Below are 17265 nucleotides of genomic sequence, written 5' to 3'. Positions count from 1 at the left end.
TGGAAAAAATTTTGGAAGATGAACTCAAGAAGGAATTTGATGCTGTATAGGATGAATTTTAGAGGTGCAATATTGGATCTTTGGTTGTAAATTTTCTGTTATTAATTTTAGAAAATTGTGAATGATAGATTTTTCAGAAAATTGTAAATATTTTATTGTAAATTTCATGTTATTAATTTTTTATCGTTGTTGTAAATTTTTGGAGGTGAAATATTGAATTGTGAATGATAAGGGGAGGAGGCTGACGGGGGTGGGAAGAGGAGGAGGAGGAGGAGGAGGAGGAGGAGACGAGAAAGAGATTGGGTTGGGAGCTTGGGACGTATCCCTTTCAAAAAAGAAAAAAAAAAAATCCTTGCATGCGAGCTAATTGTTTAGTTTGCTATAATTCATATGTATCAGCTCTTCATTTACGAGTGTAAAATAGAATATCCCACCCATGTAACTGGGAGCACCTCCCTTTTTTTTCCTCTATTTGATTAAGCACATAAACAAAAACCCTAGCCACTATTTTAAGTTGACACACTTATCACTCGTACTCTCAAATGACTTCCAATTATAATATGCACTTACGACTAAAGAAATATATACAAAGGCAATTATGATCTAACTGCATTTAGGCTACCTTAAAAACCAAAAACCAAAAAGAGGCTTAACGAGGAGAGATCCCATAATAGGACAAATAGACTATAGTGGTATTTAATGCTTGTACCCTCCACTCAAAGCAAATAAAAATATTTTTATTTTTATAACGAAATTTATGAATTGATTTTTTTAATTAATATATTTTTATAATTTAAACATTTATTTTTATATTTTCATTTTTCCTTTACTTTTCAGCTCTTAATGCACGAGAGCAATATATTAGATCTATGATTAAGGTTAGTGGACCATATCATGGCTCTTGGTTGTTTGCATAACTCTGTTTCTTTTGTCGTCTAAGGTGGTTTCTATTGCGTAATTCAAACACACTGCCTTTTAATGATACTAAGGTGCTGACAATGAGACCCATCAAATAAAAACCAAAAAACTTGATAATTGCTTATGACCAAATTAGGTCACTAATGAGTGGGCTATATTATTAATTAGTTAACGTCCCTCACATGCCATTTTGCCACTAAACTCCATCGTTCAACAACCTTAAAAATATTCACATATATATATATATAAATATAATTATAAGCGATTCTGCATATTATTATGTGCATCAATTCAATATGATTGGTCAGAAAATAAATTTTATTGAAAACAGTACTAATTTAAATTTAAAATATGAATGCAACAATATTAATACTTAAATTAACGCAAATTTACTTATATATAACAAAACTATATATATATATATATCCTTTTTTGGAGTTACAACTATACTATAATAATATTTTCAATCTTACTTGAAAGACATATCTGAACGGATTTTAAAAAATTAGATAGTTTTATTGAAATATTAGATTTATTTTATAATAAAAATAATTTTATAATTTAATATAAATTATGTGAGTTTATAAATTTATTTTATTTAAATTTTTTTATAATTAAAATATTTTTTTTTTATTTATGCACGCGATGAGGAAGATTCTATGCACCGGAAAAGAGAGAAAAGACTCAAAAGAGTGTTGAGTGTCGAGTGTCGGTCCATCGCTTGGAAAGGTGGCGGCCATGGCCAGGCAATCTGGGTCCCCTCGCACCTTAAAGACTTTCATTTCAAAGCAATGCAATATTCATTCATAAACGGTAATTGAAGTAACTAAAAACCAGAGATCAGGTTCATCTAACCTAGACATTCTACTGTATCGGAACCTTAATTCCAGATTTAAAATTGGGCAAAAAATATGATTTGGTTTCTCTTAATATGGTCCTGCCAACCCCTATCAAACGCACTTTCTTTTGGACTCTTTCCTTGCACCCACTCTCTCACTGTTGCCTTTTGGCCCTCTTCACCTCCTCTCTCTTTCTTGCCCTCTCTCCTTGAAGAGCCTTGTGAAAGATTTCGTTTGGTTCAGATCAGAGAAGAAGGTCTTTGATTTCTCTCTAATCTCCCTGTGAGTTCTTGAATTCCGTTGTTTTTTTTTTTTTACCCCACTGTTTTTGCTGTTCTTAGTTACAGGTTTTGTATCCCCTGACTCGTAGCTGAGAAAAAACAAAAGATTGGAAAAGGAAACAGAATTGAAAGTCTGATTCTAACCATAAAAATAAAGACTCTTAAGCGTATGGAAGTGGTTTCGTATGGGAATCAGAAACCCGATTTAATTGTGCCTGATTCTGCTGCACGCCTTTTTCCTCTACTTTTGCATTTTTCAGTTTTAGTTGGGGCAAACTCAAGCCAGGCTTGAACATGATTTTTGAAGATTCTTCTTCATTTTTTTTTTTTTTTTTGGATTTCCTTAGATTCCCAGAGACCAAACGGAGAGTTAATGATTGTGTGATTTTCTTACAAGTTCTGATATTTTTCCTATCACAATCATTTCTTTCAAGTTCTGAGATTTTTCCTATTTTTTCCCTATTTTCAATATTCCTTTACCTGTTTGTGGAAAACCGAGTCACTCATAGCATCCTTAGATAATAAATTTCGACTTTTCATGCTTTTCTGTCAGCGTTTTCCATGATCGTTTTCTTTTTACCATCAGATAATCCAATGTCTTTTCGATTTCTAATATTTCGATTAGAAATTTCCTCGATCTCGTCCTAGAAATCAGTTTCTGGATCGATTTTTATAGAAATCTGCCAAAGGTTTGTTCTAATGAAGCAAATGGTTTTGTATTTTGCTCGGTTAAATTTATGCAGAAATCTTCTAATATTATCTTTGCAACTAAAATAAGCATTAGTTATCTTGTTTAAATTCTTCAATTATAACTCTTAACTCTGATTAATATTCCCATCATTTGATATAGATATGTACCTATGCTACTTTTTGTCAGGAATTTTGAATTCAATACGTTGCACCAGATTAAGCAGTCGTGGATAGTTCTATACTGCAGAGGAGGGGATCAGTATGCCGGGGTTGAGTTTATCTGTTGATGTGTTTCGCAAAGTTGTGTGCTTGAACTTATATTGCAGGGTTATTCTGTAAATCATTGCTTCCTTAACGGGACCCTGGTCTTGCTTCTCTTGGACTACTATTCTTTGCTCAAAAGTCCATGGGATCCAATCACTTTTTCGTCATTTCTTATGACATGCGAAGGATTAGCTGAAAACATAGAGACAGAACATAGTTAGAACTCCAACTCTCATTTTTATTCCCCCTCGTGTTTGATCTCATCTTGTTTCTCAATCTAACCGTGTTTTTTCCTTCAAGGTCTAGTTTTGCCCATTTTCTGCTCCCTGTTAGGTGTTTGTTTTGTGCTTCTATAGTAGTCAGATAGTGAAGGGTTGAACGAAGTTATGGTGTGCCAAGCAGCAAGCCAAACTAGATTCCGGGCTTTAAAACATGAGAGTGGGATTGCAGGGAAACCTACAATTATAGTTAGAGTTATTGCTTGCTTTCAACCTTTGCAGGATTGCCAAGTGAGTACAAGAAACATTTGCATTTTTTGTCCCATTTCAATTTTTCTTCCCCTAACAGTTTCCATGATCAATCAGTCAGCTTTTCTTATTAAGAAGGCAGGAATAATATTGTGTTCTTGTTGTTTTCCAGGCTGAGTACTTCCGTCACTTGCTTAAACCTGTCACGTAGATTGATGGTTTTTTCCTCATCAAATTGAGCTGGAAATCATTGATTTTCTTTTTCTATTTTTTGTTCCTAAAAGAAGTTGCAAATTTTTGAATATTCCAGATTGAAGTGCCAATCCATCTCCTGGTAGGTTTTATCGATCTCTTGTCATTACTGCTAAAACGATCTTGTTTCATTTTTAAAGTTATCTTTTATATTTATCATTTCTAGGTTATTGTTTTACGTGGATGGTGATGGCCAGCAAATCTCGGCTTTCTCTAGAGAATTCTGCTTGGAAACCATCTAAACTGAGTTTCATGAACACGGATCTCAGGCCGAGGCAACAGGAATGTTTGCCTGCATGCACAAATCCTGGCAATCGCATGTCCCCAGCACCTATGGCACAGCCCAATTTTGCAGTTCCTGGTATACCAGACTTGAAGACTGAACAAACAAATGGAGCTCATGGTTCTCTTCAATGTTTACCGCATCAATGCCAGGGCTTGCTACCCATTCCTGACCCATATCTTAAAACAAAGAAATCCATGCTGTCAAATTCTGGGTCGTCTGCAAAGAGATTCCTTATTTTTGATCAGTGTGGGAATCAAACAAGGCTAATTTATAACTCATTTTGCTTCCCTTCCCCGAATCCAAATACTGCCGCTAAACCAATTTGTTTTTATTATGGGGAAGAGCAGGCAGCTAGAGTGAGTCAAATTGATCCAAGCAAGTACATTTTACATGAAGCATCTGGTGAAAATATAACAACTTTTGAAGAAAGTGAGATGCATGAAGACACGGAAGAAATCAATGCCTTGCTATACTCTGACAATGATGAATATGGTGACGGTGACGATGATGAAACAGCAAGCACAGGCCATTCTCCGATGGCTATAAAGGGGGGATACAAGAAATATGATCATGTTGACTACCTAACAGATGAAGTTGCTGGCCCTGATAGCCCAAACAAAAGGCAAAAATTGCTCGATGGTGGGTACAAAAAATCATCACCGATGGCCACTACTAGTTCCGTAAGACTGGACAGATCTGTTGAGTATGGCAGTGATGCAGAGTCAGGCTATGCCTTTGGCCAGAACCAAGGTGAGAAAGCTGGTTCTATTTTGGGCAAAATGTGTTTTAGAAGGGATAAGATCTATGAGACTTTGAGAATTCTTGAGCGCATAATTCCTGGTGCAGAGGGTAAGGACCCATTGTTTGTTATTGATGAAGCTATAGATTACCTGAAGATTTTAAAGCTCAACGCCAAATCTCTAGGGGTGAACAACCAATAGGTTGCACCTTCTTTGGCATGCTTGCTGAAGGGTTGAAAAAAAGGGTGAAAAGGTAGTAAGCCTTGATTTCTTGGCTTGAACGATTAAGAGCTTGAAATAACTGCTGTGACTTTTGTGTTTGTTGGGCTGAAGAGCCGTATATAATGGGCCAATAAAGGAACGATGTAATGGTGTGGAAATTCACTTTGGTTGCTGGAAGTGTTGAAAAAATGGGTTGTTTTTGTTGACCAGAAATAATTATCTTTTAGCTTTTGTGGGATTAAAGACCAAAGGAAGTCGCAAAGATTTGAACGCATGGGAGATGCTAGTGGTGGGCTGTGCTGTGAAATGAGGACTTATCCGGATTGTTGAGAACCCCCGAGTATGCGCATGCGTGTTTGGTAATTAAGGTCCCACTTTCAATCCCGCTTTTCTTGTTGATTTTATGCTTTTCTCCTCTCCCTACAAGTTTGCATAAAATTCTAAAGGTATGAAGAAAGTTGCTGCCGTGGACGAGTGCTTGGAGTGGGGGCATAGTCTTTCACCAGAGGCATGTTGTAAAAGGTTATAGCTTGTTTTTCATAGGGTAAAAGTCATTCTGCTGTCCTGTAATTTGTGGGCTCTGATTACTTTAGACAAGTTTTGTATCTTTGTGAAGATTTCCTTGAGTGGATTTGGATTGCTCTGTGGTGATGCTATTATGAGTTTGTCAGTTTTCATGTTTGAGTGTGAAAATAATTGGAGTGTGGATGTTGCAGTGGTGGTGGTGGGGGTGGGTATGGGACTACATGCTTTGGATGGGTGGAGCGGTGTTTACTTTGCTTGGTGTTTTGTTGTTCTTTTTGTGCTATGTAGTATGTACGTGTCCTTGTGTGTGGTGCCTTTTTGTAAACTTGAAAAGATATCTATTGCGAATACGTAGTGTTCTCCATGTTCCATGCTGATTGCAGTGGTACTGAACTCAAAACATGTAATCAGGGACTTCAATTTCTCACATTTAGCACTCGAGTGGATAAGTGAGTATTCGTAACTTGAAAATTTCTTTTTGAGTGTAAATTTGGGGTCATCGATCAACTCGACGCGTAGAAATTTTTTGGATAGATGGATGGTTGAACTGACTGAGCTTGCAAAACCTGGCAAAAGGAACGTCTATGTTAATGGCTAATTATCATTTTAGTAAAATAGGTTATTCTGAACCCTTATTCAAGCAAATATATTCATTTTAATTGTATGCTGCCATATGTAAAGTGAAGACAGAGAAATGTTTTGGATTTTGAATTTGTGTTTATTTTTTTTCTACTTAGTAATTAAAGAAGTATTTTTTAATAATGATGTAAATGTTTTTTTTTTTAAATATTTATGATGATTAAAAAAATACATAAAATATATGAATAATTTTACATACAATTGTAGAATACGTAAATATTATACAGTAATTTTGAAAATTAGTGAAATTTATTATTAAAAAATTAATTTTTTTATGTAAATTTTATATTTATTTTTTTTTTTTAAATGACTGGACTATATTTATATATTAAATAATTATTTTTCAAAATATATATACTGTTCCAAACACTTCTTGTGGCTACTTTATCGGTGGCCGTAGTTCCACTTGAAGACATATAATGGCTCGAATTTCAATGCTATCAACAAAGACGTCCTTTCTTTCCCGAAGAGCCTGATCAAGAAAACTGGCCCCTACAAGTTGGAAAGAAAAAGGGTTAGAAAAGAAGGAAAACGCATAAGCACAACGTACTATAGGACACCCGTGTTTGCAGTCGCTCCTTTCATGTGCAACCCCATCATAAGTTTTCAGCACTTTTTTTGGCCTTCAGAAATAATCTTTGCAATGTGGGGCTCGCAAACATTTGGAAAAAATAGATGAATTTAAAATTTATAAGTAATTTTTTCTTTTAATAGTAAATCTTTTTTTTTTTTTTCAAACGGATAACTCATAATTGCATTATCGTTTTGGATAATGATAGATTTATTATTTCGGACTTCCTACTATCTATTTACTACTTATTTTATTTTTTATTTTTATTTTTTTTACTAAATAATTAAAGAAGTGACTATTAGTGAAGTTATATATATATTTTTTTAAATTTTTTATTAATGATTAAGGATGTTAAAAAAATAGTTGAAAGAAAATAATAAAAAAATAAAAATTTCAAATACACTATAAAGTAATAAAATGGTAGTAGGAGAGTAGTAAGCCTATCATTATCTGACTATTTTGTTTATGTCAGTTGTTTCTTTGAAGTGTTTTTTTTTTTTTTTTTCTTTTCTGGTCCAGAATGTTTTGAGGTTTAAAAATGTTTAGTCTTTCTCATGCTTGGGTTGAGATTTTCTATTTAAATATATTTGTAATTTCCAGGTGTCAGATTTGTAACTACAGCTTTTTTCTGCCACATATGAGAACAATCAATAAACTTGGGTACCGTCCTCTTTTTTAAAAAAAAAAAAGCAGCTTCTTAGGCTAGACTTTTTAATGATCTTGATTTATTTGTTTGTTTTAATGTCGTTCAGGTTGCTTATAATGCTCAGGTTGTTTTAATGTTGTTCAGGTTTCAAGACCATGGTTACAGCAGAAACCAACATAAAAGCCAACCTGCAACAAAGTTTTAGATTTATTTCCAGGTCTTCGTAGCTAGCTGTGAGATAACGTTATCATTCGGAAGAAGAGGGAGAAAAGAAACAAAACCACTTAAGTCGGGTATTATACATAAAAACTTCATAAGTCACATCTCTCCAAACTTCTTAAGATTTCGGCAAATTTGTAGTGACATGGATAGAGAAGTGAATGCACTTCATGCATGTGGAAAATACCTCAATGACTGGAAGTTGGTGCTAGTAAATGAAACATGAGGCGCAGATGCTGGAACCCAAGGGAATTCGGCTAATGCAGAGCGTATTAATAATTGGGAGAATGATGGGTTTTTCAAATGGTATAGGTGGAGTGTATTGGGCTTGCCCCTGGTGCAGACTACTGTGCATCATTTTAGAAGCATGGACAATATCCCATTAAGTAAAAGCCTAGAGTTCATCATGGGCTAGTGCTTACTGAAATTGGGTTGGGGACTTGTTAGTCTGCTGACAAAATCGTCTGCATATTACATCAGCAATGCCTTTTCCCGTGTAAGATAACGAAAGTGGAGTATCTTATCATGTTTTTTCCTTTCTATGTTTGACGAGATTACATTATTGAATCTTGTACACTGTGCATCAAAAAGTAACATAAAAAAGCTCATTAAGTAAGAATTACAAAGAATAATCTGCTTTCCATCAGAAACTCGAGTTGTCTACAGTTCAATAATTTGGAAGCAGAGAATACATACAGCAGCCAAAGTGCATGTGTCCATGCAAGGACTTCTCGTATCATTGAAATCTTGATGGAGTACTTTGTGAAAGGTATGGGTGCCATGACTCATGAGGGGCGCTGGCTATGAGCCTTCCTCTTTTTAAGTGCATTTGTAGCAATCTTTTGTAAAAAGTACTTGATAGGGCCATCGGTGGGTCTAACTATCCCAAAAGGCATTTGCATCTGGTCATTTCCTGTCGATAAAGTTATATGAAGTGTAGTAAGCGAACTTTTGAAAACTTCAGTTCGTGTCTGTGCTTTGTAATATTGATGGTGGGACTCATGCCCACAATCTCAGTGGACGATGACATCCCTTTTTGCAGCACATTGACATGCTTTCGTGTGTTCTGCTCATTGTTGGGAGGGGACATTGGCAGTAATTTCCATCTCTCTCTCTCTCTCTCTATATATATATATATATTGTATTCTTACTTCAATCTATCATATCATGGTTGTGAAAGTACATGTCAACAATGACACAAATGTAGTTTATATCAACAATGTTAAGATTACTGCAAAAAACTCGGCAAAATACTGGTTTTGATCAACTTATAGTAATTAAAAGCTAGGGGTATTCAGAAATAGCTGCTATGTAATGAAGGATCCATTGACTCCCACAAATAAAAGAAACAGAAGGAAAGAAATTTTGGAACACGATCAAAATGAAGGACGTATCTATTTTTGGCAACTGGAACTCTCTAATCTATCAGGATATTGAATTTCTCCACCTTCTAGGTGTCTTTCTAGGCTGTTCTGCAGGGTTGAGCTGAGGCCCACTATTCTGGTTTTCTAAACCTGTCATCTTCGTAAATTTGCTTAGTTTCTTCCACCCACTGCTCCATGCTGACGTCTGTTTCTGCTTCACCAATTTATCGAATTGTCTCTGCAGATTCTCCATGTCATTTTGAAGCCCATTGTACTTGGTTTTCACGCTATCGAGCTCAAACTTGAGAGTGTTAATGTCTTTCTTGGCGGTTGTCCATCCTTCTTGGAATGATTGTGGAGTCCCTTCAAGTAGTGATTTCCGGTTTGAAAGAGATGGTTGGTAGTAACATTCACCACCTTCTTTCAGGGAACTGTTGGCTATTGTATTGCTTATCTTTAGCTGCTCAGAGAAGAGGACTTGCACCACGACTCTTAATGGAAGCCTTTCATTTTGGGCAGCATGCATGCATGCATCAATCGAGAGCTTCTGGCAATCCATCAAACGGCAAAGTCGCTTCCTTTCATGCTCAGAAAGCATTGGATGGGCCTGTTACGATGTTAGACTACCAGAATTATAATAGCAAGTACTATTATTAGTTTTTATGTTCATTTCACTAAATTTGGTATGCTATACATACATGTTCATGGATCTCATAATATGCATGTCACAAGTAAAAGCATGGCATTACTGGCATCTTGATGATGCATACATACAAAACATATTCTTGCTATAACACTTCTGCATGTTAAAGTCTTCATGGATGCATAAATTTGGTATGCTATACATACATGTTCATGGATCTCATAATATGCATGTCACAAGTAAAAGCATGGCATTACTGGCATCTTGATGATGCATACATACAAAACATATTCTTGCTATAACACTTCTGCATGTTAAAGACTTCATGGATACATAAATTTGGTGTGCTATACATAAATGTTCATGGATCTCATAATATGCATGTCACAAGTAAAAGCATTGCATTACTGTCATCTTGATGGTGCATGCATACAAAACATATTCTTGCTATAACACTTCTGCATGTTAAAGACTTCATGGATACATAAATTTGGTATGCTATACATACATGTTCATGGATCTCATAATATGCATGTCACAAGCAAAAACATGGCATTACTGGCATCTTGATGATGCTGCTGCATACATACAAAACATATTTCTTGCTATAACACTTATCCATGTTAAAGACTTCAACTATAACAATGCGAATGAATTTTGGAGTTCATCTGTTCCAACTTTGCAAAGAAGCGGGAAAGTTTGTCCTTTAGTCATACTTATAACACTAATCAAGCATGCACATCTGTCATACACTTCAAAGCAAAAGGAACTTCATTTGTGCACAAAATTCACAGGTGAGGAACCTTCTCTATTGTGGGATATTTTCTTTTTGTTTTTTGGGTGGCTCATCAACCGACCCAGCAGTTCCTTTTTTTTCTTTTTCTTTTTTCTTTTTTTGCTTACAAGAGTAACTTTAGAAATAAGGAATTACCTTGAGGTATGAATCAATTGCTCTGTAAAGTCCGTCATCACAGGTCCTTGCAGATTCAGGCAAAGCTTCGGCCAGCACCTGGAACTTTGTGAGGGAGAGGTCTCTATCTCTGGACACCTCTGTAAGATAACTGTCAACAAGCCTTGCCACTCTCATCTTAGCGTTTGGGTTAGCAACCCTGTGACTACCTTCATACATGGATTTGTCAGAAAAGGATTGTCTGCTCGGACTTGAACTTTCCATCTGTTCTTGAACTAGAAAATGCTCCAGAAGTCTCTGAACAAGATCCACATCGTACATTGTCTCACTTTTACTGTAAGAAGGGATAAGAAGATCTGCCAATGTAGCCTGTTCAAACTGCATTCCCACTCGTTTCTCCAATTCAGTTGCCAAAGCAGGAGCCACTTTCAACATGTTTGCCATTCTCAACAGCTGAAGCAGGAAGCTGCATGAGACACTATCCTTCTGTGGGGGAATTATACTGATGAGGCTTTCAATGATCATCCGCTGATCTTTGGCCTGAACAGTAGAAAGCTCATCTTTAGTTCCTGCCACAATCATATGGAGCCCGCCCCTCCAACTACTGCTGATACTACCTGTATTAATGTTTCTGCCATTGCTAATTCCTTCGTCTCCTGCCCCTGCTGCATCACTTATCAGGCCTGGAAGCCATTTGGCTGCATAGTGCATTATCGCAGCTCCAATCAGTTCAAATTTCATTCCTTTAACCTTAATTGCTGTGACGACCCTGACAAAGTGATCAATCCTAAGGAGAGAAACATCTTCAAACCACCAATCAGGAGGAACCTGCTGATTTCTACTGGGACTGGAGTCCATGTCATTCCATTTTGAGCTGGAATCTTTTGGGGGCTTTCCAGTATATGCCCATCTTATTCCTTTTGGATTGGCACAAGCCTTCCAAGCAATAGACTCGCTGCACCTTCGCACAATTTGAAGGTTCTCTGCCCATGGCGAGAGCTTCTCGCAGCTTTTCAACACTGCTATTGAGTCTCTCCATGAAGATAAAACAACATAGCTTAGAAATGCTTCGGTTTTGAATATAAGATTGCCTTCTTCCAAGTCCTCTGTCATTTCAAGGTACTCTGCAGCACATCTCAGGCCAGAGATGTTGGTTGCTGTTAGATCAACAGCAATTCCATAGCAGAATTTTGCAGCTAACTCAAAAGCATCAGATCCACCAGGTAGTTCATCCAGCACAATCTTATTCAATTCCGGGTTTCTTGATTCATATAGGATCCTGTTCACCTTTCCACTCCGAGAAAGCAAGGGATACTTATCCAACAAAAGAAAGAGAGAATCAAAAGAGAGATACGAATTAAATACATGCAAATACATGCGTTATCACTAGTAAACTTCATTTTCAAAGCTACAAGAAGTATAATTTTAAACATCTGGGTCGGAAGGAAATAAAAATTAAAAAATTAGCTACCTTGTGCAAGTGGAAATAAACATCCCCAACTTGAACTTGAAGATCACTAGGAATATCAGTATCGACATACCTACATAAATGAAAAAACCCACCGCATGCTTCAGAATGGAGGAAAATTCATAGCATACTAGAAAAACTGTAGCAAGATTATTGTGGATGAATTAACTATATACCAAGATTATTGGTTAATTTACCCGAAGCTCACAATCTCTAGACCTTCTAATTGTTCCAAAAACATATATTTACTAGCATTAAGAAACTAAACCTCTATCTTTAACTTTGGTTCTCATCCCTGTAATTAAATATACTCGGTCTTCATTCATACATACCAAGACTGGCCCCTTAGCTCAAATCCGTCAGTCTTGACCCCATGCTTGCTTGAGGTAAGAACGCTATTCCCATAGTCTCGGCCATCAACTGACTCGCTCTCTGATTCCCACATGATGAAAACACAAATTATCAAGAAAACCGAGCAGGATTTTATCAGGAAAGAGCCTCCAAAACAGAAGGAGAACTAAAAAACTGATCACAAGCACAAGGACGGAACAACCAGAAAGACACAAGACTGACGGAAAAAAAAAAATGGAAAAATCCCACGCGGTAAGCTTGGAATTGTCCAGAATTTTCGCTTCCTAGCAGAATTTCATGGCCCCTTTACAAAGTAATGGGAGTGGTAGGCACTGTTTTTGGATCATATCGGTTCCATGTCTTTGCTCTTTAGCTTTGGATTTCAGATATCTGTGTATAAAGAATGGGATATTCAGTACTGTTCCAGGACCATGATCCTAGTGGATCTGGATGCTCTACAGTGGAAATGCCTCTCCTTAATCAACTCGCATTGATTTATGAGTTCGTATTTAATACTGAAGCCTATGTAGCCCCAATGATTTGTTAGCATAATTACTTGCTTTGGTATGCATTAATCGTCCATGTTTACCACTTCATAGAAAACAAAAAACTATGAGTAACTAACAAAAAATAAAACCGAGTGAGTGAATTACTTCCATGATCAGGATCACATTTTAGTTCGGATTGACAAAAAAAAGAAGAAAAAAAAGGCACCTCAGTCCAGCCAGTAGTTGACCACATAAAAAGACCAATAAATATTCAGCCTGTTAGCAATAACTTGATTGTGCTTTCATTGAGAGATGATTCTCTGTTAATAATGCAGATGCGTCTTGAGTCAATAGAGTTTGGTCTTTGGGTCCCCATCGTATTAGGAGAGTTTGTCTTCCTGTTAACTCATGCAACTTGGAGAGAGATCCATTTCGAGCCTTTTCCCCCTTCCTCTTTTTAATTACTGATATAGTCAAAAACTTTTTTTTTTTTTGGGGCCTGACTCTGACTGGGAGATCCATTTTTCTTTTCTTTTTTTGAAAAAAATGGTAAATCTTTAACTTTTTGCTATATTAAGGCAGTTTTTTTAGAGCACTGATAGAAATGGACCGAATGGTGAGCATATCCTAAATCCTGATCCAGACCTTCACCATCGGTGGCCCTTTCATAAAGCTGGCTGTTGCTGTCCTTTTTCCTCATTGAATTGCACCACAGAAGTAGGTCCTTTTTACTCCGCCCGAGTAGCACCAAGTGACGTGAAATTGGCATTTTCATTTTTTTTATTCATATATTTTTATTATTTTAAAATATTTTTAAAAAATATAAAAAAATATCAATACATTAATAGTCATTTTCTTAACTATTAAATAAAAAATAATAATAATGCTACATACAGTCGTAGAGTGTGCAAGCGCCGTACAGTCATTTTGAAAAAGAATAAGATCTACTATTAAAAAATTAATTTTCTTTTCTTATGAGCCTCATATTTATTTATATTTTTTTTAAATTGATTGTGCTGCACTTACATACTCATAATTGCAACTATCATATCTCTTCCTATTATATTGGGGATGGTGCTCGACATACCATTAGTTATAAATTTATTATTTTTAAAGTATTTTTTTAACATTTTTAATCTTAAAAAAAAACAAAAATATATATAATTTCATTGAGGGTAATGCTAGGAATCACGTCCATTTTTCCGTTCCCATTTTTTGTTTTTAGTTTTTTTACGTAGTGATTAAGAAAATGTTATTTAATAATATTTTATATTTTTTTCATATTATTTTTTTAACACTTTTAAGTATTTTTTAAAAAAGAAAAAAACTCACAATATTATTAAATAATATTTTCTTAATTACTATATATATATAAAAAAAAAAAAAAAAACTCAAAAAAAAAATTTGGAAACAGAGAAATGAGCGAGATCCCCAAACAAGATTCCTATCATTTTCCTTTCACTAATAATGACTTCTTTAACCATATCCTTCTAGCTGTTCATTAGACCACCATCCTCTAATTTCATGTTTCTGGCGTAATACACTGACACTCACACACATATATTTGAGTGTATATTATTATTATTATTATTATTATTATGATAGCAAACCTTAACAGTACTGAAGGTGCTCTCTGGGACTGTTGAATGAAAGGAACAGACAAAGGGAAATAACACAAAATTCTGCGACCTAACAGTGATAGGGATAAGGAAGATGGGACCCCAAATAGCTTTAGTGGCTGAGAGTATGGTTACCACGCCTTCATTCTGTGGCAGCTGCCTATGGTGTGGTTTTTAAAGGACAGTCGATATACCTAATACCAACACAACAAACGAGTTTTCCATATTGTATGATTGATGCAGAAAAGTCTATTATTAACCATCAATCATAGGTAGAAGCGTTTTGGAGAATTATATATATCTTATTAAAGAAAAAAAATGAGGCCCCTTAAAAGAAACTCAAACTGACTTATCAAAAAAAAAAAAAAAACTCAAAACTATATTATTGTAACACCCGGGTGTAGCAACAAACAATTTTATAAAAATTTTGTTTTCTGATTTAGACGTATGAAGAGCCTAGTTATTTTTTTAAGTATTTTTCTTTATTTAGACTACAGGCTTAAAATCTTTGTTTTGACCGATTATGATTTTTTTGGACTTGGTAATTAAGTTTTCTCTAAAAGGCCAAGGTGAGTATTGAGCCGAGAATTTTCTGGGACAAGTTTAATTATTTTTTTAGAATTTGAGTTGTGACCCACTTAAGAAAAAGTCCAAACCTGTGATTTTTTTTTTTCAGACTCCACATTCCGTTTCTTTTTCACTTCATGCATGTCTCTTTCTCTCATGTCTAGGGTTTTATTTTTGGTCTTTCAATCACCTATATATTCACATCCTTCGTGCATGAAGAAAACCCAAAATAGTGTTGTCATCTCCTCCCCCATCTCTCTCGTGCTCTAAAGCCGCCACCCTCCACAACCTCCATGCAATCGCTGTCGCTGCCTCTCAATACCTGCTAGCACAGCCACACACGGAGTCATCTTTGCACTCCCATTTGTCGTCCAACACCCTCACGTAAGCTTAATCTTGTGCATCACTGCTGCCTCTACGTTACAACCCCCCACAGCGCCATCCCTGCACCACCATCGTGATTGCCGCTGTTATACCCTGCACCTCCGTACCTAGCTGCCGATAAGCTTTGGACGTAAAGGGCTATATTTTTGCACGCCAAAATAGGGAAAGCATCCCCACCATGAGCCACGTCGTTAGCCCCTTCCACTTCAATGCCACTGCCATTAGAAGATGCCGAAAGACGAGCCTTCATCTTCGAAAGCTGCCCTGGTCGACGCCCAACCCCAGATCGTCGCATGCATCGCTACCTCACGGTGAGTTTCTATTCTCTCTCACGCCGAGCTCGCTCTCTCTCTCTCTCTCTGTCTCTTACCGTGTTTCTCCCTCTAACCTTCTCTCTCTTCCAGCACGTGACCTGCCTCCACCCCCAGTTGTGCCATCGTAGACTTCCACCCAAGCCACCGCTGCACATAGCTTTCGGTATGCATGGCCCTGTTACGTAATATTAGTTTTTTTCAAATAACTCATGATCTCCTTGTAATTACGGAAATGCCTTCAAGGCTTTATTTATGGTTTATAGTATATACGTAGCACATCTCATACTCCTTTTAAGTGTTTTTACAATTTTGCCTTTCCAATTATAAAACTACTAAGAGTTTTTAATTACATTTTTTTATCCTTAGCATAAATTCATGGCAAAGTTTTTTTTTTTTTTTGAATTTATTTTAAGTCTCAAAAATTTATATTTTGTGCATATGGTGTTTTATTTAAAGTAAATTGTGTTTAATTGGATTATATTCCAGAGATACCAATTTCTATATTGGACTACATTAAAATAAAGGTTTTTTTTTCTTTTGTTAAATGATATTTTCTTTGGATCTAATTAATAATCATATTAATATATAAGTCGGAAGCGTTAATTGATATCAAGGTAATTTGGGAAGTGATTATATTTTAGAGATGTAAGAGTTGTAAATTGATTCTTTTAAGGAAAATTAGCTTATGTAGTATTTCAAGTCTAAGTATTGATATACGTGTTTGATTGAAAATTTATGAGACTACGTGACTATTTTATAGGTGACGATTAATATTCGTTCAGCATTGTTGTGGGAAAATTCTAAAAAATTAAGAAGTCCAGGTAAATGGGATTCCTATATTAGATTTTGCATAAAATAAAATGATCTGGGGTGTATTTTATGAAAAACATGCATGCTTTGTTATGAAAAGAAATTTGAAATAATCTCAATTATTTGTTTTGTATTACTCATGAAATTCTATATAAGAATAAAGTATTTTTTGGCATGACTGGTGCATACATGAGCTATTTTGACATTCTGTTTCTGAACTATGCAAAAGAGAGTGAATATGAAATTTTGTACATAAAATATGTTTTTGTGATAAGATTATGTTCTGTTCTGAAGATGTTCTGTACTCTGATATGATATGATGTGATTTTTGAAAACTTCTGGCATAACATTCTATTTATGTTTCTGTTCCGTTCTGACCTTACCACGGGTGTAAAACTGTGGCATTTGTTCTGGTTGGTACTAATATTTCTGTTTCCGGTGCACCCACTTTGGAAGCAAAGTGGTTTTCTGCGTGGTCTTTGCTGTGTGCACACTCGGGCTCCGAAAATAATAAAAGGAATATTCACATTTTGTTTCTGGTCGGTTGGCCGCCGAGGTTTGCACAACTCTACCACGGGGGTTAAACATGATATCTGTTCTGATATGATAAGATAAGATGTGATGTTTCAGTTTATACTATAACAAAAGGATTTTGATTATGAATATTTTTGAACTTTCGTTCTGATATTTTTTATAACATGTTCTGACTCTGCATTTTGAAAATAAAAAAAAATGTTTTGTTCTGCATTCCAATATTTGTAACTGCTCATGTTTACACACTAGTATAT

General features: G+C 35.7%; 2 protein-coding genes across 5 annotated transcripts; one reads left to right on the top strand and one right to left on the bottom strand.

Moving 5' to 3' along the window:
- The first annotated feature begins 1821 nt into the window (after positions 1-1821).
- Positions 1822-5884, top strand: LOC118344861 (transcription factor bHLH143-like). 4 transcript variants are annotated; one of them, XM_035686473.1, is made up of 5 exons: positions 1822-2039; positions 2916-3208; positions 3293-3501; positions 3632-3793; positions 3878-5884. In XM_035686473.1, exon 5 carries the CDS (start codon positions 3895-3897, stop codon positions 4936-4938), a length of 1044 nt encoding a protein of 347 aa, XP_035542366.1. In that variant the 5' UTR covers positions 1822-2039; positions 2916-3208; positions 3293-3501; positions 3632-3793; positions 3878-3894; the 3' UTR covers positions 4939-5884. The 4 variants fall into 4 exon arrangements, with proteins under 4 accessions (XP_035542366.1, XP_035542364.1, XP_035542363.1 ...); XM_035686471.1 differs by having other exon boundaries at positions 1825-2013; positions 2916-3501; XM_035686470.1 differs by having other exon boundaries at positions 1825-2039; positions 2916-3501.
- A 2980-nt stretch (positions 5885-8864) lies between these two features.
- Positions 8865-12810, bottom strand: LOC108995745 (root phototropism protein 3-like). Its single transcript, XM_018971368.2, has 4 exons — positions 12277-12810; positions 11948-12017; positions 10498-11790; positions 8865-9530 (listed from the first exon to the last, which is right to left on the bottom strand). Exons 1-4 carry the CDS (start codon positions 12387-12389, stop codon positions 8985-8987), a joined length of 2022 nt encoding a protein of 673 aa, XP_018826913.1. The 5' UTR covers positions 12390-12810; the 3' UTR covers positions 8865-8984.
- Between the last annotated feature and the right edge of the window lie 4455 nt (positions 12811-17265).

Source organism: Juglans regia, chromosome 16 (assembly GCF_001411555.2).
Source record: "Juglans regia cultivar Chandler chromosome 16, Walnut 2.0, whole genome shotgun sequence".
Taxonomy (NCBI): domain Eukaryota; kingdom Viridiplantae; phylum Streptophyta; class Magnoliopsida; order Fagales; family Juglandaceae; genus Juglans; species Juglans regia.
The sequence above is the reverse complement of the archived record's forward strand: the minus strand, read 5'-3'. Positions and strand labels throughout refer to the sequence as shown.

What these genes read in the sequence shown, in the direction of transcription:
- LOC118344861 (XM_035686473.1), top strand. Translation starts at nt 3,895, where the DNA reads ATGGTGATGGCCAGCAAATCTCGGCTTTCTCTAGAGAATTCTGCTTGG.
- LOC108995745 (XM_018971368.2), bottom strand. Translation starts at nt 12,389, where the DNA reads ATGTGGGAATCAGAGAGCGAGTCAGTTGATGGCCGAGACTATGGGAAT. An exon ending in TTTATTTCCACTTGCACAAG is followed by an intron (nt 11,791 to 11,947) that starts GTAGCTAATTTT and finishes TTGTTGGATAAG; the next exon opens with TATCCCTTGCTTTCTCGGAG. An exon ending in CAATTGATTCATACCTCAAG is followed by an intron (nt 9,531 to 10,497) that starts GTAATTCCTTAT and finishes ACATCGTAACAG; the next exon opens with GCCCATCCAATGCTTTCTGA.